Source organism: Heteronotia binoei, chromosome 16, assembly GCF_032191835.1.
Source record: "Heteronotia binoei isolate CCM8104 ecotype False Entrance Well chromosome 16, APGP_CSIRO_Hbin_v1, whole genome shotgun sequence".
Taxonomy (NCBI): Eukaryota; Metazoa; Chordata; class Lepidosauria; order Squamata; family Gekkonidae; genus Heteronotia; species Heteronotia binoei.
The window spans coordinates 29821188-29843104 of record NC_083238.1 but is presented as its reverse complement, the minus strand read 5'-3'; the positions used below and the strand labels follow the sequence as shown (position 1 = coordinate 29843104).

General features: G+C 44.0%; 1 protein-coding gene across 1 annotated transcript in view; it reads left to right on the top strand.

Moving 5' to 3' along the window:
• Window positions 1–3488: 3488 nt before the first annotated feature.
• The window catches only part of LRP2 (LDL receptor related protein 2), a 204885-nt gene continuing 186456 nt past the window's right edge, over window positions 3489–21917 (top strand). The window contains exon 1 of the mRNA XM_060257327.1: window positions 3489–3742. Within this exon, the coding sequence (XP_060113310.1) occupies window positions 3649–3742 (94 nt within the window). The 5' untranslated portion in view covers window positions 3489–3648. The remainder of the gene's footprint in view (window positions 3743–21917) is intronic.

Below are 21917 nucleotides of genomic sequence, written 5' to 3'. Positions count from 1 at the left end.
AATAAAATCTATAGTCATTTGAACTGAAAAACAGAGCGCAAAACAAAAGACTTGACTCCCAACCCTCCCACCCCTTCTACCCTGTTTCTGGTATATTTCCTACTCTTTCTTTTTTCTCCTTTCTCCTCCTGAAATTCTCATCTAATCTGACTACCTTCCCTTCCCCCTTGTTGCTTATTTCATAATTGTCAGCTTTATAAGAAAGCTACACAAATATGGAAGAATGTTGGGGGAAAGCAATAGTTTTAGAAACACAACAGACACCGCAAGATGGGCTGTTTTAACCACATTTTGTCTAACCCAATCGAACGGTGTAGACATGCAGTTTGAATTCAAGTAACATAAACACATGAGAATCATTGCATTCTGAGTACTACGTAAACTTGTACTGTTCTGTTCCAGCTGTGGGATTTTCTGTGGGATTTTCTGATTCTGTGGGATTTTCACGCTATCGATCTTCATCAAAACCACTTTCCTTCTGTTATGCTCTCTTGAAGTTTTGTACTTATTTTATTGTTTCTAATTTAACCTGGTGTGATGTGCAGTGTTTGTGGGGCTTGTTTAATGTTTAGGTGGCTGAGAAAGAGGAGGGAAGTAGCCTAGGGCACGTTGGAAATAATTAAATCTACTTGAAACTAAGCGTGAGGGCAAAACTGAGGCAAAGTAATAAAGGCTACGTAAGACTAACGAAGCCTGGAAAAACATGCCATTACTACAGGTAATACTTAGCACAGAGGTCCCCAGTATAACAACCCAGCAAGGTTTCTCATTGGCCATTGGAGATCTGATTGGCTGTAATGATTTTTTAAAAGTTGTTTTGTCAGCAGCTGCCACCAGAGCACAAGAATCTTCACCGTGCGATTGGCGGTAAGCTGTGTATATGCAAGAAAAGTTTTTAAGACAATATGTTAATTTTAAAAGGTATCCTATTAAACAGTTCTTCTGCCCTAAATGTGGAAGGGCTACTTTTGGAGTTATATATAACCTCACGCTCTGACATTTTGTCCCTGGTTCTGCCTTCTGGAAGAGCTCCTGTGGCGCAGAGTGTTAAAGCTGCAGTACTGCAGTCCTAAGCTCTGCTCACGACCTGAGTTTGATCCCCAGTGGAAGCCTGGGTTTTCAGGTAGCCAGCTCCAGGTTGATTCAGCCTTCCATCCTTCCGAAGTCGGTAAAATGAGGACCCAGCTTGCTGGGGGGGGAAAGTGTAGATGACTGGGGAAGGCAATGGCAAACCACCCCGTAAAAAGTCTGCCGTGAAAACGTTGTGAAAGCAACGTCACCCCAGAGTCGAAAACGACTGGTGCTTGCACAAGGGACCTTTCCTTTCCTTTGCCTTCTGGGGCAATTATTTATAGTTGCCCCCACACCATCTTTTGTGAGAATTCCAAAGGTGCCCATAGATTCAAAAAAGTTAGGGACCCCTGACTTAGTATTTACATGGCCCTTTAATAAAACTTCATATTCATTAGAAGGCCAGTGTTAGTGCCAGACTAGTATTTGGGAGACCCTGGTCTGAATCCCCAGTCCGCCATGGAAGCTTGCTGGGTGACCTTGGGCCAGTAGCAAGTAACAGCACTGCTACTGTCAGACTAGTTCAGTCACTTTCTGGCTAATGCTCTGTACCAACAGGGGCAGTGGGTTATGAATAGAAAAAGAGGTGCCAGAGCTCATTAGCACAACTCATTTGCATGTGCCACACACCCCTGACATCGCTGGAAGATGTGCTAAATTATATCAGCTCAGCATCTACCTTAAAACGCTTCTTGAATTATAATTGTCATAATAAAACCTTATTGCCATCACACTTTTAAAATTACTTTCTCTTATGTGGCCACAGTGGCGTGATGTCTGCTTGATATGTTTTAGTTATTTTCCCAATTTTTTTTTGTGGGGAAAAATATTAGAAAGTTTGTCAAATCGTAGAGTTCAGCAAAATTCTCACAGGGGGTTTGAACAATGGAGTCCAGAAGCAATTATAGAGGGGGGTGGTTTAAGAAAGAGCACAATAAAATTTAGGTTTCAGAGCTCTGCTCTTGTGAGCTTCTGCCCAAAATAAGGCCTGGCTATGAATCTCAGGCAGTACAGTGAGATGAATTTGTGTAAAAGTCAAGCACGACCAATGAAAATATGGAAGAGTGTAAAGGCTTAGAAAAGTGAGTTAAGGGTCTGTGAAACAGCTGATCCACAGGCCCTTTAAGTGGGGGGAACTGGGGACTACTTCCGCTGCCAGGAGCTGCTCCAGGGAGAATAGGCCCTAGGAGGCGCCCCCCCCAGTGTCCCCCAGCCGCTGTACTCTGCTCACCCCCACTCGCTGCCGTGGCGCTCTGCTTGCTCGTCCCCGCCACTGTACTCTGTTTGCCCGTGGCGGCAGCATTCCCTTGCTTGCTGCCCCTCCCCCCCCCCCCCCCGCTCGCTGCGACTGCTGCCAGCCCACAAGCTGTTTTAGTGGCAGGAAAAGGAGAGCTGTGGTGAGCTCACCACTGCCTTCTCTTCCCCACCAGTAAAATAACGCATAGGCCAGCAGCAGAAGCAGCCCCCCCCCCAGTTAAAGGCCCACCAAACAGCTGATCCACGGGCTCTTTAAGTAGCAGGAGGGGGGCTGGGGGCTGCTTCTGCTGCCAGGAACTGCTCTAGGGCAAATAGGCTCTGGCCAGGCGACCCCCCCTGCCCCCCAGGCACCGCGCTCCGCTTGCCCCCACACACTGCTGTGGTGCTCTGCTCACTTATGCCCCCCGCCCCAGGATCGACCTCTCCACTGTCCAGGAGCCATGGCAGAGGCCCCAGGGACTGGTTGGGCCCCCAGAGTCAGGGGGCCTCTTCCAGAAGGAGTGGGGCTGTGCCCCCACAGGCCCCCTCGTAGCTATGGGCCTGACCAAATCTTTCAACTGGTGATTATATTCCCTTCAACTTTGCATTGCTCAGTCCCACTCTGAGAAAATTTCTACGATAACATGGTATTAGTAATGTGCAGGGCCTTTTTTGTAGAAAAAGCCCAGCAGGAACTCATTTTCATATTAGGTCACACCCCCTGACATCACCATTGTTCAGCATAGGGCTTTTTTATTTAAAAAAAAAGTCCAGCAGAAGCTCATTTGCATATTAGGTCACACCTCCTGATGTCAAGGCAGCCGGAACTGCGTTCCTGTTCAAAAAAGCCCTGGTAACATGGCACTAAGAATACAGTAACTTATTCTTATGCTCCGCGTATCATTTGTGTGGAGCGGGGACCAAGTATGTTGTTTGAGGGGAGGGGGCGAGCTGCCTTCCCCAGTCCCCGCAAACTTCCCTGAAACATTCCCGGTCTGGCCCGTGGAGCGACTGAGTTTTGTTCGCCAGCATCCCTCTCCCGCCTTCCCGGCGTTGCAAAGTGCAGAAGGAGGGGCAACCCCTGCCTGCGCTGGGAGAGGGCCTGGAGCAATTGGTCTCATGCTAGTTCCGGGGCCCCCAGGGCATAAAGAGCTTTATGCAATGTCTGGAGGGTGGGAGTCCAAGAGAAAACGCGATGGCTCAGCTGACGAGCACGCCTTTCTTTTGCAACTAGCGGCATAAGTGGGGATAAAAAGCAGCTCGCCGGGCTGTGCCGAAGCGCGCCTTCCCCAGTCAGCCTCTCCTGCGACGCTGCCGGGAGGTTGGCGCATCCCAGCCCTGATGGGACCTCACCGGCGCGTGGACCGGGGCGCAACAGCTGCTTGCAAAGTGCTCGTGGTGCTCGCCGCGTGCATCGTGCAAGCCAGCTGCCAAGGTAAGCCCGCAGACCAGGGGCGATCGGGGGCTCCGCCGAGTTTCTGGGGGTCGGCTTGGTGTTCTCACAGCCTGCGGCCAGAAGGTTGGGTTTTTTGTCACGAGGGATGGGTTGCTGCTGGTGAAGGGGAGAATAGTTTCCTTTTTTAAAAGAATGGGACCCCATATGTACACGGATATTACTTTCCACACTTGGTCCTTTCCAAGTGGCAGCGCTCCTCAATTTACCGCTATCCTAAACAGAGTCACCCAAAGTTGGTTGAAGGCGGTGGGCTTAGAAAGGCTGGACTCTGCTTAGGGTGGCATGCTTAAAAACCCTGGTTGTGATAGGAAGGAAACTGATCCGTACTGTTTATTAAGGGGGGAAAATAATTCATTCTAACCCCGTAAGAATCTGTACGCGGTTGTGTCCCTGAGTTAATTTGTGTATTGTCCAGGAATGCGAAAGTTTTTGCATATGGTTTGCTGAGGGTTACTCTGGAGTCAGGCGCGTGTTTGGGACAAGCATTGGTTTTGCAATACCCGCCCCCCCCCCCTCCCCAGGCTACTGAGAAATAAACCCTTGTGCCCTCTACACTCTACGGCGGTGGTGTGGTGTCTGCTAAGGTGCAACTTTTCTTTTATGGAATGAAGGGCTTTCCAAGAGAGCTTCGGGAAGCAACGGTGGTACGTATTGACATGCGCAGTGAACGAGAGAAAACCGTGGCTATAAGCGCAGAATGCCTATAGTGTTGTGTTTTTTTTTGTTTTTACTTTAAAGGCAGAAGGCAGATATTTTGTCTAGCGCACAATAAGCTTCCTCTCGGCCACTCGCAGACAGATTTGAAGTTGGAAGAGCGAACTTTTTTCCTCTCAGCTTTGCTGTTGCTAGGCAACGCCGGGGGCAACATGTGACTGGCAGAGCAGGGCCGACTGAGGGCCATATAGGCCTCATTACCTCCTCCTCCATCATCCCCTGGTACTAATCTAGAGGCTGAGGATGGAGGAGCTCTATCTCCCGCCATCGCTCCCCCCCCCTCCCCGTTTCCACCTGGTAATTTGCAGCTCTTTCCTTCATTCCTTCCTGCCCCTCTCTCTGTCACACACCAACACAACTGCAATTACCGTACAATGAATGAAAACCCTATTGTTGGAGGAGGATTAGAAGTAAATTTCCTGGGGCACCTATATCAGCCCTTGGGGGGGCCCCCCAGCAGTAGTATGTGTGTGTTGTGTGGATGCATTCAAATAGTTAATCTGCTTTCTTTGCTCAACTCTTAGCGTAAGCTCCTTAGAAGGAATCAAGTAAGTAATTATACAGCAACTGCTGCTAACTGCACCCTCTTTTCTGAGCAGGGAAGTAGTTAGGCAGATACCTGATGTCCACCGGGAGCCTTGCTAAAGCTCCAGCTGAGAAGGTCAGAATGGGCAGGAAGCTAATTCCTTGGCAGTTACTATTTTCATTAGTGTCTGAAGCCAAGTGCTGGCAAGTCTGAGGTTTCAGAGGTTCTCCCCCCCCCTCCCCTTCCAAGCAGGGAATTTCTTCTCAAATTTATTCTGTGGAAATCTCTGGGTTTTGAGTTGCATAGTAAGCCCTGGAAACAGATTCCAGAGTGGCAGCCATGTTAATGTGTTACAGGAACAAACATCTTGTGGCAGCATAACCTCCCCCCCCCCCCAATCCATACAGATGTTGTCCTCCATTGTTATCTTTCATTTATATACATATATTCACCTACCTTTTAAGAGTTCAAGGTGGCTTATATTCCCCCTTTATTGTGACAGTACTACAAGGTAGTAGGTTAGGATGATCCGTTAGTGGTTAGAGTTGGGCTGGGATCTGAGAAACTCAGGTTTACATCCTCAGTTAACTGTGAGGCATTGGGCGACTTTAGGCCCATCTCCCAGCCTAACTTATCACAGAGTTGTCATGAAGGTAAAAATGGAGGGGAAGGAGGTAGGGTTGCCAGGTCTGTGTTGGAAAATACCTGGAGACTTTGTGGGTGGATCCAGGAGAGGGTGGGGCCTCAGCATGGTACAATAGAGTCTACGCTTCAAAGCAACCATTTTCTCCAGGGGAGCTGTCCTTTGTCATCTGGAGATCAGTTGTAAAAGCGGGAGATCTCCAGGCCCCACCTGGAGGCTGGCAACCCTATGGGAAGGAGACCAAGGTATACTATCCTGAGCTTCTTGAAGGAAGGGTAGGATAAAAATGGCCTAAATAAAAGAAATAGTTTGGGTGCATTCACACTACACTAAATAATGTGTTTTGCAACTCGATTTTTGCTATTCTTACACAATGAAAATCCAGTTGCAAAACGCTTTGGTCGTTTTCGCACTCACCTTCCGCTGGCGCGACACCCCTCTTCACCGCGCAGGATCTGCGCGGATTTCACACTAAACGCTGCGGAGCAGCCAGAAAAGCCGGAAGCTCCCGGCGCAAAAGCCGCTCAAACTAAAACCGCCAAAAAGCAGTTCGGCGTTTGCGCGGCTTTTGCGACAGGAGCTTCCGGCTTTTCTGGCTGCTCCGCAGCGTTTAGTGTGAAATCCGCGCAGATCCTGCGCGGTGAAGAGGGGGGTCGCGCCGGCGGAAGGTGAGTGCGAAAACGACCATTGTTTAGTGTAGTGTGAATGCACCCTTATTGTCCCAGGGATTAATGAGAATTTAAATCTGATATTGAGTTGCCTGGTTTTGAAGGTAAAAGCATACAGCTCCCCATTAGTTAAATGGAAGTTGTAGATGAAGCTGCAGTTTGGATCAGGGATGTGAGCTAAAGGAAGAGGGGACTTAAACCCCTGATTGTTTTACTGGTAGAAACCAGGTCTTTTTAGCAGTTTCAAAGGGGGGAAAATAAATTTCCTTTTAAAACTTGGCCTTTTTTCCTGTGAAATAGTTCATAAGAATGGGGGAAGCCTGACTTTGATTAGTAAGACTGCGCTGTGTTTGGCGGTTTCATTCTCCCAGGGTGTTTTTTGTAGCAGGAACTCCTTTGCATATTAGGCCACACACCCCTGATGTAGCTAGTCCTCCAAGAGCTTACAGGGTTCTTAGTACAGGGCCAACTGTAAGCTCCAGGAGGATTGGCTACATCAGGGGAGTGTGGCCTAATATGCAAAGGGTTTCTGCTACAAAAAAAGCCCTGCATTCTCCTATTTCCTTCCATCTTGGCCCCAGTCAGAATCATGGCTGCATGCACAGCCTTTCATCTTTATCAGAATGATAAAGATGGTGGTTTGGATCTTGAGATTGTAACTGTTACAACCAGACTGGGTAAATTTAAGAGTCCAGTAGCATCTTTAAGACTGGCTGTTAACATACATAGTGAAGATGGAAACATAACGGCTTTTTAAAACAAACACAACACAACAACAGTAGGACTATAATGTAACAAGTAGCACTTGATTTATGACATTTCAATGTTTAATATACTTGATCACTTCTTTGGACCCATACAGGTTTTTAAAAAATTGATACACATCAGAGTTCACACAAAACAATGTAGCTGTGTAATTAGGTTGGTGATCAACTGTTTTCCCCCCCTCCTGCCCCCCCAGTGTTCAACTGTTCTTAACTGTCAGCTTTTGGGAATATTATACTACCTCAACAGGTTTGATGGAACATAGCATTCTGTACCTCTACAACCTCTTATGTTCTTGTACCTTGCATATTCCAGATGTCTAAAAGCTTCTTGAAACAAATGATCCATTCATGACAGCATTTGCTATAATTAATATGTAATGCTATTTTTCTACCTCTGCTGTGCTAATTTAACGGAAGTAGTGGAATAAAAACCCAGAATCCTGATTAAGTTTGAACTGAACTGAACTGAACTGAACCAAATTTAGTGAAAAACTAATTCAGTATTAAAATCTAATCTGAATCTAATTCAGTATTGTCACTCTGGATCCTCCCTTTGAACTCCCTTGGGTAATCAGTGGGGTGTAGGGTTTAGACTGATGGCCTTTGATTGGGGAATTGTGGTTTCACACACCCCCATCAGTCATTAAGCCTAATGGGTGACCATGGGCGTCAGTTTTTCCTCATCCTAACCTACCTCATAGGGTTGTTGTAAGGATAAAATGGAGTAAAGGAGAAACATGATAACTGAGCTCCTTAGAGGAACTGTGGGATAAAGATAATAAAATAAAATCCAGCTGTTTTAGTTGAGGTTTGAATTCATTGAATTCATTTTTAATTTGTTGATATTTTTATGCTCATTTCCGTAACATTAATTGTGATATACCAACATATTAATTACAGGATACTTGAAACGATCCTCTATACAAAAATGAATATATAGCAGCAGTTTAAGTTTAAATGCACATGCGCACAGCAGCAATTCCAATCTAAAAACCACTAGGAGGAAATCAAATAATCCAGAGGAGAATATCTTAATACAGGAAAACAATGCTATTTCAATCCAAAATTGAACAAAACAGCACTTTTCATCTGAAGAATGAACAAAGTTAAAGGATGTAGGGTTGCCAGCTACAGGTTGGAAAATTCCTGGAGATTTGGGGCATGTAGCTTGGGGATAGTGGGGCTTAGGGAGGGAAGGGTGCTCAGCAGGGTGAATGCCACAGAGTCCACCCTCCACAGCAGCCCTTTTCTTCAGGGGAACTGATCTCTATTGTCTGAAGATCAGTCATAATTCCAGGAGATCCCCAGGTCCCTGAAGGGATGAGATAAATCTCAAGTGGTGGAGATGTCCATGAAGATGGCATACATTGAGAAGGTCCTAGCCTCAGCTGCTATTTCCATCAATTCAGAAAATGGGAATTCCCTCAGCTCAGAAGATGTGAACCGGTCTGGTGTAATGATTAAGAGCGGCAGACTCTAATATGGGCAGGGCTTTTTTTGATCAGGAGCGCACAGGAGTGCAGTTCCAGTTGGTTTGGCATCAGGGGGTGTGGCCTAATATGCAAATGAGTTCCCATTGGGCATTTTCTTTTTTAAAAGCCCTGAATATGGGAGAGAGCTGTGTTTGATTCCCCACTCCTTCACATGCAGCTGATGGGTGACCTTGGGTCAGTCCCAGCTCTCTCAGAGCTGTTCTCTCAAGAACTGTCCTCTCAGCCAGCTACCTCATAGAGTGTCTGTTGTGGGGAGAGGAAGGGAAGGAGATTGTAAGCCATTCTGAGACTCCAAGTGAAGGGCAGTGTATAAATCTAACCTCATCTTGTTTTCTAATTCCTGGGAAAGGGCCTCCCCTGTTTATCCTACATAAACACTAGAAGGGTTTTGTGGGTTGGTGGTGTAATGTTAGAAGATGAACAGGTGGCCAAGTCCCTAATGCATTGTTACGTCATGTAATAATATTGCCTGAATAGATTTTGGACAGAGTTGTCATTTTGGCTTCTTATAGGGCTTAACTTGGGTTTGTGTGTTTCTGCCTACTTGACAATTTGTTTTAGCTGTTTGAAATCATGGGTCTGCTTGTATGAAAGGACAGGCCTGCAACACAAGGTTGAAGGAAGGAAAGCAGGAGAAAAAGAGAAAGAAAAATATTATGATTTCCAATGGGCTGTAGAGCTTTCAGGGCATGTTGAAGTGATTGTAATTGTGGAAATATAGGAGACAAGTTGTGTTTGGACCTGTCTGGGTCTGCCATTTCTGGTTTTGTCTCTTCTGAGGTTGGTTGCTCTTAAATAACAGTTTGGCTTTGTTGAGTAGGTATTGTAATTTTAGGCTCTGAGTAAGTTAATTTTAGGGAATATGTGAGATGCAGTACAGCAGAGTTAGACCTCTGTCAGCTGAAGTTAGCAGCCTCAGAACGGTATAACTGCTTAAGATGGCACTGGCCGTGGGTGACTATAGTAACAATAAATATTGTAGATCTTCCATATAATCCATCATTGTAGATGATGGATTATGTGGAAGGCTTTGATTATTAGTAGCTGAAAATATGTATATATGGGTAGGGTTCAGTGGGTTTCTAGTAAAGGGAATGTTTATATATGCATCATATAGTTGTATGGTGGTGACTAGAACATAAATCTGCAGAGTCAGAAACTGATAGGATGGAAAGTGTGAAAGCACTAGTGGAACACCTGCTTCCCATAGTTCCACAGGAAGATACCATGGATTAGCTCAGGTAGAGGAGGGTCCTGAGTGTCAGGAAATGAAGGAAGCATGGTAAAAAACCAGCCATGTTAACATACTGTGGAGTCATATTGGTACATATGGCAGTATCTGGCAAATAAGAATTGGTGTTGGAAACATAGTTATGAAGATGGTCCACATAGCTAGAAACCACTAGTATGATTGTGCCACTTCCCAAAACAGGTATTTTTGGATAGTGCATAGAAGACCTGGGTGAAACTGGAAGTCCACTAGAAGCTTTCTTCTAGTGGAAAGTATTTCATTTGATTACCTTATCAGTTACCAGGAGGGATGTTTAGGTATATTTCAGGTTTCCCTACCTGAAATGCGTAGCAGGACATGAAATAAATACAGTAATATGTCTGTCTGGGAGGAACTGCAAAGTGGTGAAGTAGAGGTGGCTGATAGATAGTCAGTGGGCCTACACTTTTCTGAGGTCAGATTGTCAACACATGATAGTGAAAAGTTCTGTCAAGATGCAGTTGACTTTTAGCGACCCTGTAGGGTTTTCAAGGCAAGAGGTGACCAGAGATGATTTTCCATTGCCTGCCTCTAAGTAGCAACCCTGCGCTTCCTTGGAAGTTTCCCATCCAAGTACTAAGCAGGGTCAATCCTGCTTAATTTCTGACAAAATCTAGCCTATGCCATCCAGGTCAGGACAAGTGTTAACACATGGACTGATGTTAAATAAAATATATTTCATGCAGTTCACATGTCTGTTGTATAGAGTTCTGTGGAACTGGAATGTTCTTGAATGTATGGCACATTGTTGAATGAATGAGAGCCATGTAATGTTCTCTGGAGCTGTGTTGTTCTGTTTTGCATGGGAAAATACAGAACACGCAATAAACTTTGAGCTTAAGGAATGTTTAGGTCTGAGGCTCTCCCTTGGGGGAGAGTCAGTAAGAACATAAGAGAAGCCATGTTGGATCAGGCCAGTGGCCCATCCAGTCCAACCCTCTGTGTTGCACAATGGCATGGGGTCTGATTTTGATCAGAGAGTCACAGGGTAAAGAAGATATAAAGATATATTTGAGTCACATGGTATTGTGCCACTTCCCAAAACAGGTATTTTTGCATAGCAAATAGGAGATGCTGGTGAAGCTGGAAGTCCTGAATCAGTAGCTTTCTTCTAGTGGATGGCACTTTGTCATGTGATCCATATCTTTATATAGGTCACATGACAAAGAAGATACATCTTTAGACAAACTTGTTCCCATTGTGGAAGCTTTGGTTTTGTATTAGGACCGTGATCCTGTTACCGATAGTTGATATTATTAAGATTTTTCTTTTTCATCCTTTATTTTTTAAAACCATTGCTGAATATGAATAACAGGAATATCAGTTTAGGTTCCCTTTGGTTTAAAGTAGGTATAGAATTCCAAGCAAAAGGGCTTTAAGTTCATTCTCTAATTGTGTATAGTTACTGCAAAAGACAAGATAAAAAGATCAGAAGTAAACGACAAGTTTCTTTCTGGTTTGACAAGAAAGTAAATTTGTTAACTAGAAAGTCATTATCAGTACTCAGGTTTTTGTACCTTCCTTCATCTTTCTTTAATAATTTACTCCTTTTGAATGTTCCGGGCAGTGGAGTGTATCAGGAATTTGCCAAGTAATCACCTAAAGTGGAAAATAGGGCAAGAAGACACAATTTCAGTTAAAAGTTGAAAGTTGTAACTAGATGACACCTGGTTAGACTTAAATCCTTCTTTAAAAATGGTTAGTGTTACAGTCAATTATTAAACTGTAGAACTGAAGAGAAACAAGTGTTGAGCATCCAAGGAGATTTAAGCTAAGATAGTTGTGCAATCTATTCAACACTTCCAGTTTCATGAAAGACAGCCCTTCTTTCATGTGTTTAGCTGACTAGAAATTTGAGTAACAAAATTCCACTTTAATCCAGATTTACCTTCCATGTGTTCCACAGGAAATGAGCGAAACGGTCATTTGAGGGTAGATGTTAGAAGGCTCTACCAGTAAACCCTTTGAAATTGTTTTCTGGGCTTTCTGGACTGAAAAGCATTGTTCTGAACCTTGCAAGGTTAAATTTTTGGAAGGTCAAATCCAGTATTTTTTTTTCTTTTAGATAATGTGGACTTAAAGTTGTTGGCCTGTAGCTGAAGTTAAAAACAAACAAACCAATTTCTGTAAAATTCTACCAGATTCACTGGACTGAGTGATAATATTCAGAATTTGACCCTAAGTAATTTGCAGTACTTATTTGGCTGACACATTAACCAAAAGGACCCTTCCATGTTGGTTTATGGTGACTGAAGCAAAAATAAGTCTTGCAATACTATAAAGACTAACTCATATATTGTGGCAATAATTGTCCCCAATTTTCAAACATAATTAAAAGCTGATGGCACTGCAGATTGTCTAGGACAAAGATTTCCACAAAAGCAGCAGTTTTAGTAATATCAGAAGATCAGGACTTTTTTTGAGCAGGAATCCACAGGAATGCAGATCCAGCTGGCTTGGTGTCAGGGGGTGTGGCCTAATATGCAGAAGATTTCTTGCTGGGCGTTTTCTACAAAAAAGTCTTATGTGAAACAATGGTGATGTCAGGTGGTGTGGCATAATATGCAAATGAGTTCCTGCTGGGCTTTTTTACCAAACCCCCCCTGCAGAATAAATTATGTATACATTAGGTGCATGTGGCTGCAAACTAGCTAATGTTCTTATTGGACAAGATTTTTATTTATTAATGTACCATTGGTCACTGTGTTGTTAGCCGCCCTGAGCCTGCTTCGGCGGGGGAGGGCGGGGTACAAATAAAATTTATTATTATTATTATTATTATTATTATTTTTTACTTAGCTGTGGTGATCATGTTAGTCTGTTGTTTGCTAATACTGTAGTTAGCCTGGCAATTAAGTTATAAAGCCATGTAATGCTTCTAAAGGTGCCTTTACATCTTGTATAAAACAGTGAATCTGAATCTGACTATATTTTGCTACCACTCACACATGAAACTCTTAAATATGTGAAATGTTCCATTCTCTTTTGGAATCCACCCATGTGCAAGAAAGCCCTAGGAAAAGTGAAATAAATTGGTGCACACTTTATAGGTAGGACCCAATTACCCTTGAGAAATTGCTGGTTTGGCTGATGTGTGAAAGCTAAAAGCCATTTGGATTTTGCCATGCCCTGGAATAAAAAAAATCTTCCAATTCAGGCAGGAAAATGCACTGACACAGGGAAATGTACCACAATTAGATTCTTTTGAAATACAGTGTGAAGATTTTAAAGTTGGAAGTTGCTCACAAAGCGACATGTTGTTTTTCAGATAAGGTGCTTGTCTTGAACCTGTTGAGTGGTATCAGGAAACCAGAAGTTATCATGCAATCTAAGATGGATTTTGCTTTGACCTTTTTGCATAGGCAATAAACCACATTTACTATAAATGATTCCCAAGGCTGGGTCTTTATCACTGTGACAGCTGACTTGGCCTTTCTATCCCGTTTGGCTCCATCATGAAATGTCCTGGATTGTCTGAATTAAAAGATGGCAAGTCAGGCATGTTTGCCCATACCTCTCTGTACCCGTAGTTGCAATTCTAAGAACTCTTGCCTGGGAAGAAGACGACTGCAGATTTATACTCTGCCCTTCTCTCTGAATCAGAGACTCAGAGAGGTTTACAATCTCTTTCTTATTCATTCATTCATTCATTCCTCGCATTTATATCCTGCCTTCCCCGCTGAAGCAGGCTCAGGGCGGCTAACAATAATCAAACACCAAACAATAAAGCAGTGAGCAAACAATTAAAATTAACAATCATTGCCAGTTAAACAATTTAAAACAGTTTAAAATCATTTAAAACAATTTTTGGTGCTAATGTTGATACGTTTTATACCCTTTCCCCCCACAACAGACACCCTGTGAGGTGGGTGGGACTGAGAGAGCTCTCACAGCAGCTGCCCTTTCAAAGACAATTCTTGCGATAGCTATGGCTAACCCAAGGCCATTCCAGCAGCTGTAAGCGGAGGAGTGGGGAATCAAACCCGGTTATCCCAGATAAGAGTCTGCACACCAACCTGGCTCTCTATAAACCCTATGGAAAATAATGGGACAACTGAATTTGTTACTTAGGATCTCTTCCTGTGTCTTTGTCCAAAGGCTAGATACTTACTGTATATTTATACAACTATCATTTTGAATGGTGGTTCTTCACCTTTTCGGTATGGTGACCCACACGTCCAAATTTACTTGGTATGGTGACCCAGCCAGGGCAGGCCCAAGGGTTTTTGATGCCCTAGGCAAAACTATGAAATTTGGCACCATCTAGTTCAACATTCTGTTTTCTACAGCTGCTAATCAGATGTTTTTGAGAAACCAACAGCTATCTCCCTAAGGGTGCAGTTGCCCCTATGAACCCTAAGCATGTGGCATTTCAACATACACAGCCTTTGCATACAAAGGTTACATTTCAACTTCTGACCACTCTCTCCTCCTCCATTTTTCTCTCTCTAATCCTCCAAAGATTCAAAGAAACTCATTCTGATTACAATCAGGACACATTTTGCTAGATGAACAATATATGCAGTGAAGAAAAAAGCCCCCAATTAATATGACATGGAAAATACTGTTTCCAGGGTCAGATCTTGTTTTCCAAAATACAAAACAGAGCCATGGAAAGGGCAGGAGCAGGAGCAGCCGTTAGGGAGGGCTGGCCTGTGACCCACTTTCAGAGGCTTTGAGTTTCAACCCACAGGTTGGGCAACACTGATTTAGAACATGCTTTTGGGGGCAGCTAGAAATCAATGTGATAAGAAGCATGCTGACATACTGTTGGGGTTACCAACAGCCTGGAGGGGAAAAAATGTCCTATACCTTTTACTGAGGCTTAATGGCAAGGTTTATTTTTACGAGGTTATTTACCTCCATTCTGTGAAAATCTTCCATTTGTCCATTAAGCTGCTGTAAAAGATTCAAACCAATTTTTTTCTCCAGGTTTTTGGCAGTCCTACATACCATAATCCTTTTACTAAGTGTTCTGCAGCCAGAATGGAGCAATTGCTAAGCCACCCTGAGCCTGCTGCAGCGGGGATGGTGGGATATAAATTAAATATTAATAATAATAATATAATATTATTATTAAGATTTCATTACTCTTGCAAGTTTTATGGATTCTTCTGTGTGCCCATCATGCTCTCTGTGCTGGATTTAATTTGTTACCTGCAATCACACAGTAGCAGTTGCTTTAAAAATAGATGTTCACTAGCCATGTTCCTTTCTAGGGGCGCAGGAGTGTTTCAGTCTGGGTCACTGGGGAGAGAAGTACGGTATGTTCTTTCTGCTATATAGAACTTCAGAGATTCCATAGCTTGTAGCATTTGTCTGTGGTTGTCTTTGACACCTAAGAAAAACATAGGCCGCAGAAGTTGAATCTGAAAGAGCACTCTTAAACAGACTTGCTCAGATCCAACTCAGGTTATTTCAGTGGGGCTTACTGCCAATAATTTTTCCCCCTTAAGTTTGCATGTGATTCCTATTCTTTCATTTGGCCCTAGTGATAGGAGCATTGGTCATTGATGCACTACAACCATTTAGGATGTGCTGATCTGGCCGGTCTGAACTAATGAAGAGAATGGATAAAAATACCCTTAATTTATGAAATATATATCTGTGATAGAACTTCACAGTGCCTTTTGCCTTTCCTCATGAGTAATGGTGCTTAAAAAACCCATATAAGCTAATGTAATGAAAAAAGGTATAAATAAACATTATAATTGAAAACAGAATGTATTGTCCTCAACAAAATTTAAGTTTGAATGTTTTGATTGTACCTTGCCATTCTGTTTGTTTAAATGTGTTTCTATTTAAAGTTATTCCTGGTTTACCAAAAGGACAGTTGGACATAAATATTTCTGAGCACAGTTGTGTATAATAAAGCCAGCTTGGTGTAGTGGTTAAAAGCAGTGGACTCTAAGCTGGAGAACTGGGTTTGATTCTCCACTCCTCCTCCTTATAAAGCCAGCTGGGTGACCTAGGGCCAGTCACAGTTCTCGTGGAACTCCTTCAACTGCCTGACAAGGTGCCTACTGTGGGGAGGTGAAGGGAAAGGTGATTGTAAGCCGCTCTGAGACTCCTTAAGGTAGACAAAAGCAGGGTATAAAAACCTCCTTCACTACCTCCTCCCGTTTTCAATAATGATTTTCAGTCAAATACCTTTTGCACCTTTATCTCAGCATATTTATTTGGAATGGTTTCAAGAACTGCACTTTAATGAGTAAATGTGTAAGTGCTGAAGCTGAGCGGATTGCCTTTGCTGGTACTTAGAATAACCATTTTAATGTTTTCTGTATTTTGCAATTCTTAAAAGCAGATTAAAGGTTGTAGGATTAGTGATATATATAAAAGGATATGTAAGAGTTGGGTATGCCTGCCTTCTTAGCATTCTCTTAGTAATCTAGTTGGTTTTGATTAAATGGATTTACTCCTTAGGTTTGCACAAAGATAAACCACTATGGTGTGTGAAATCTCACTGGCTTTCACAAAGGTTAATTTCAGAAATATGTTGAAAGATTTATAATGCAACCCTAAGCTGAGTTACACCCTTCTGAGTGCATTGATTTCTGTAGACTTAGCAGAGTGAAATTTTCCTTAGGATTGTTAGCTTTGTACTCAGTGAGAAATAAGGCATAAAATCCCATTTCTTCCCCAAGTGATCTTCCTGGGCATCTGGCAAGATCCAACAATACTTCAGTTTAGGCGAACACTGATATTTAGCATGCTGATAGTATCAAAAACCCTAATTGTATCAAAATGGAAATCACCTCAAGTTCCAACAGTCTCCAGCTGGTTATCCAAGGTTTGGGACATTCTCGTACTAGAAAAAATAACAGATCATATCCAACATTCAAACTCAGACAATGATATCTCGAAATTCACAGAGAAATGGTTTCCTTTTTTTAAGTTAATTACAGCAAATGATATTCGACCACACAAATCAGAATATCTTGATCTTCTCTATTTATAAGTTTTAAATATTTTTCTTCAGTTTTGTTTCTTTTCCTTTTATTAGTATTTTTTTATTTCTCTCTTTTTCTGCCTTCCTTTTTTTTACTGTGTTAGTCGTGGATCACACCTAATAGTAATTACTCGATAGTAATTTTTGGAATAATCTGTAATAGTTTGCATAAAAATATTTAGGCAGTTAAGAATTCTTAGCAATGCTTGCTTAATAGTTTAATGACAATATGGGTTCAATTAGATTGATCGTATTTTGATGCAGGAATTATTGCCTTAACTTTAATCTTGTTTTCATCTTGATCTCTCTCCTTGGATAGAAAATGGTCTACATATCTAGACACATCTATATAACTTAACATTCTTACTAGATATTTTATTGCATGTATGTAAGTATTTATGCTTGTTTATAACCTGATTCCATAAGATTAATTGTATATGAGTATTAATATTGATATTAATTTGTATATTTTCAAAATTCAATAAAATATATAAATGAGAGAAATAAGGACTAAACTACGGCCCATAATTCCAGAAATGTATTCCATGCTTAGAATATTCAAAATGATTATTTCTTGGTTTCCATGAATAAGCAATAGACATTATAAAATTATGTTTATTGCAGTTCGTGTTAAAATGAACATTTCTAGTAACTGTAAAAACATGCGGTTTATGTGCAAATATTGCAAGCTAAATTGATATGCTCAGTAAGGTAAAGGTAGTCACCTGTGCAAGCACCAGTCGTTTCCAACTCTGGGGTGACGTCATATCACGACGTTTTCATGGCAGACTTTTTACGGTGTGGTTTGCCATTGCCTTCCCCAGTCATCTACACTTTCACCCCAGCAAGATGCTCAGTACAGCAAATAAGGTTAGAATGTGTGCTGAAATATTATCATGGTGAGGATGATAGGGTCCTTTTGGTGTTTGTTATTATTACCTGTTTCTTCTCTCCTCTTCCTAGACTTCCTTTCTGAGAATAAAGCCATTTCAGACTTCCTTCTTGGATTAACCTTTCTCAGGGGTCGTTTTGTAGAAAAATAGATGGTGGAGCTCATCCAGGGATTGTTATGTAGCTGCAGTACTATTCAATGAACAAGGAGATGGAACTCTCAGGAGGAGGTGGAACTCTCAGAAAGGTTCAGGAGCTGTGCTCCTGTGAGCTCCCACTAAATCTGAGGCCTGGCCTTCCTTAAACGTGGTTTCCTACTTATCTGCATTCTTGGCTCCTTTGTCTTGCTTGCAAGCCAGCCATAAGCAGGAAGCTGCACTCCAAACCCAGAAAATAGTTTTAGGGTGTGTAATGGAAGTGTCTTGGTTCTTCCCTGCTTGGTTGACTAAGGACAGGAGAGCTGGCCTACAACCTTCATCATAGACTTCCTGGTTCCTAGTGTCTCTGCTTAGCCCTTTGCTCCCTTCCCCCCACTGTCATTAGCCCAGCATGTGGATGCCTTGACGTGGTGGGGGTGTCCATTAACCTCTCCCCCAATTTAATTAGTTGTAAACCTGGCAATAAGAATTAATTGCAGAATCACACTGTCATTAAGTTAATTTGGTGACTTAGGATGAGTCAGTCTCTATTAGGGTGAGGTCTGGAGCGCCAGTTGCCATGGCAGTAACTTGGAGTTTAAAAAGCCACTTGAGTTTGGGACAGGTTGCATCAATCAGACAGCGTCAGCTAAGCTGGCATCATAGCACCGCAGGCTGTGGTTAGTTGTTCACATTGCTAATATGCTGCACCATGCACCTATGGCTGGGTTTTTTCCACCTAACTCCTGCTGTGGGGTGCACAGAAGCAGACAAGTGCACACACACATTCCTGGTCACGTTCTATGGGAGTTCTGAAGCGCATGTCAGACTGAAGTTGGGGGGGGGGCGGAAAGGATGTGCTGGAAACAGTGTGCAATGATCACACCACTCATGAGTTTCCATGGTGAGCCTGGGCAATTAGATACTCAGAAACCCACCATGAAAGTGCTTCGACAGGGAAGCCTCTGGAATTTGTTGGTGGCTACTTAATCCACCTGGGAGTCATTCTAGCGTGAGGTAAGGATGAGTGGGGCATGGGAGCCAGATGTGTCTGTCTGATCATGCCCATTTGATCCAGAGGGGGTGGGGTGGCTGTGTCAGGCCAAGCTGCTAGTGTAATCGCACCCAGAGGTGTCAAACTCATTCGTTACGAGAGATGGATCTGACTTAAATGCCATTTTGTTGGGCTGGACCATGTATGCCATAAAATATAACACAAGGTACCAGAGATATAAACTTTTTAAAGGCTATTTCAGGTGTCGAATGGCAATAGCAGCTGAATGACAATAGCAGGCTTGATTGGATTAGGTGTGATATGCAGAGGGGTAGTGAATATGGAGATACCAGTGTTGGTAACGAGACAGGAACCTAGGTCTCAATTCCAGCCAGGAGGATTCAGTCCAGAAGGAAGCAAAGAATAAATGAACATAAGTCTGACATTAGAAACCACAACATTCGGTTGCTGACCTAAGAGAAGCAGCGCTCTTGCAAAGGAATGTCAAAGGGAGATTAGAAAGAGAGACTGATAATGAAGCTCAAGACACTGCATCCTCCTGGACTGAACTGAGAGCTAGTTTTCCTGTCTCATTACCAATGTGTGCTATTATCATTTGGCATCTGAAACCCCTCCACTTTCCAAGCTATAAGGACCAATCCAATTCCTAATCAGGGTCTTTTTGGAAGAAAATAAATCCAGATAGGAACAGAGAAATCCAATCTTTTTTTTAAAACAACTTCTCAGAATAAGCCAAAATAGTTTCCTCAGAGTATATTGTGCTTGTCAGAAGAATCCATCCTCCCTCCCTCAATCTGAAGAAATGTGCTTGCACACAAAAGCTTATACCTGGAATAAAATATTTTTTTCGTCTTGAAGCTGCCATGGGAGTCTTTTTCCTCCCCCTCCCTTTCTCCCCAAAAGAGGAGGAACAGCCCAGAAACAGCAGGGGTACCAGGGCACTGTGGGGGAGGATGGCGGGGCACCTTAATTAAATTAAATTAAATTTAGTTGTTGTTGACTTGAGCAGGATTGGCACATGGATACATTGAAGTCTCTGAACATAAGCAAAGCCACCCTAATCCCCCACTCCATCTCTATTTTCCACAGGAAGAGCTGAGAAAGTGGGCAAGGTGCAAGGCGGGGGAGGGAAGGAGATGAGCCTCAAGGCTCCTCACTCCCTCTCCAGAGAAGGTGGGTGTGTGATGGGAAGAAAGTAGGGCAAGAAGGGCTGAAGAACATTCACCCTTCCCACAGGCAGCTCCAGTGCGCACAGATGGGCTCTCCTTTTAGTAGGCTCTGTCCCCAACCCACCAGGAGCCTGGCTGGTCATGGCATCCCTGTTTCATGGTAGAGGCAGCTCAGTGCTTGCAGAACCGGGTGCTTTCAGCAGCATCGCCTTGCCCAGTTTGCTGGGGGGGAGGGAAATAGGGATTGGGCTGGTGGGCACTGCTGCAGTCCCTCCTCTTTCTCTTCTTCCTTCTGGCTTCTCGGAGCTCTGCTGTGGCTGAGCAGCTACAGGCAGCACAGGCAATACCAGGGGAGCTTTATTTCTAATTAAAGGGGAAGATTGAGGGAGATTGGGGTGGGGTGTCACCAAATTGATAGGGGGCGCTGCCAGTGATGCCCCCCCAATGGTTAAGGCCCTGCCCAGAGAAGCAAGCAGAAGCTCTGTGTGTGTGAGAGAGAGAGACTTGTCTTTATATAGCTCTTGTACAAAGCAGGAAGCAGCGTGGGAACTCTCTTGGAGCTTCCGGACGGCGCTGCAGGAAGGGCAGGCCTTGGGCGGCTGGGGAGCATCTGGAATGCTCTCGTGTTCCGCTTGCGGCTCCCCAGGCGCTCTCCGAGACGGCTGGGAGGCGCCTCAGAGGTGCTGCAGCGAAAAGGTACCACTTTGAAAGTGGTACCTTTTTCGGCCGGATCCTGGCCAGCCTGAGATGGGACTGGGACGGGGACAGGGCCGTAGCCAGGATTTTACAAGTTGGGGGGCTTTTTAAAAAGTCAGGGGGCACCATTTCCCATCCACTGCAGGGCTTGCTGCTTCTCAGAAGCTTTCTGGGGTAGGGGCAAAAGCTGGAGGCTCTGATTGTGGCCAAATTGAGGCAGCCAGCCCTAAAAATTTGTAGTGAAGAAGGGACTGCACCTTGTGTGCTAGTGGGGTGTGTGTGTTTTTCCTTCCACTCCCTCTCTCCCACTCTGGCACTTTGCAGCCAGCAGCTCCATCCATCCCCAGCCCATTCCATATGGCTTCCTCTGCCGCCCTCCTCTCTACCTGTTGCTTTTGCTGCCATAATGAACTATGCCCCGCTCAGCTCTCCTGGCTCTGGCTGCCACTGATGATGCTTCGCCGGCTCAGCCATTGGAAAAAGAAAATGAAAAGTCAGGGGGCACCTGCCAGGATATCAGGGGGCAGTGCCCCCACAGGCCCCCCTGTAGCTACAGGCCTGGATGGGGACGGCAGGCAGATGTGCTTGTGTGGATGCGCTTTTTTGGTCCACCTGCCTCCCATCCCTTGGGTGGCTTTAAACGCCCATCTGTTCTCACCCTCGGTGTACCTGTGAGAGAGCGAGGAAGGGGGGAAGGAGGCAAGAGATAGGAAACAGGAAGCAAGAAGTAAAGAATCACTGAGGAAGCTGGGGGGGGGGGGAAAGCAAGCTGCAGTGTGGCTCTGGTAGCAGCCCTGGGAAGGGAAGCAGAAGAAGGAAGTTGCTTGGGGGCTGGATTTGAGCCGCGTATGTGTTTGATATCCCTGGTCTAATCTATCTCTGAGGGTTCTTGCGAGGATAAAATGGATTGGGGACAAGGGTGAGAGAAACTTACTGGTACTGTCTCTTGGGTGTGTGTCTGTGCAAAACAGTACATGTTTGTTTATGTTTATGTCACCAGTGGTCTGACCTAGCCTCAGATCGCAAAGCATGGAGGCACACCATCCACCAGGCTGTCTCTTCCTTTGAGAACGCACGCATAGCTGGTCTTGAGGACAAAAGGAGATTGAGGAAGAATCGCAGGACCAACCCTAAATCAGACTTTTCCCTGCAGCCTCCGTGGCCGGACCTGCCTGTCCCACATTGGTCTTGTCAGCCACCAGCGAGCCTGCAG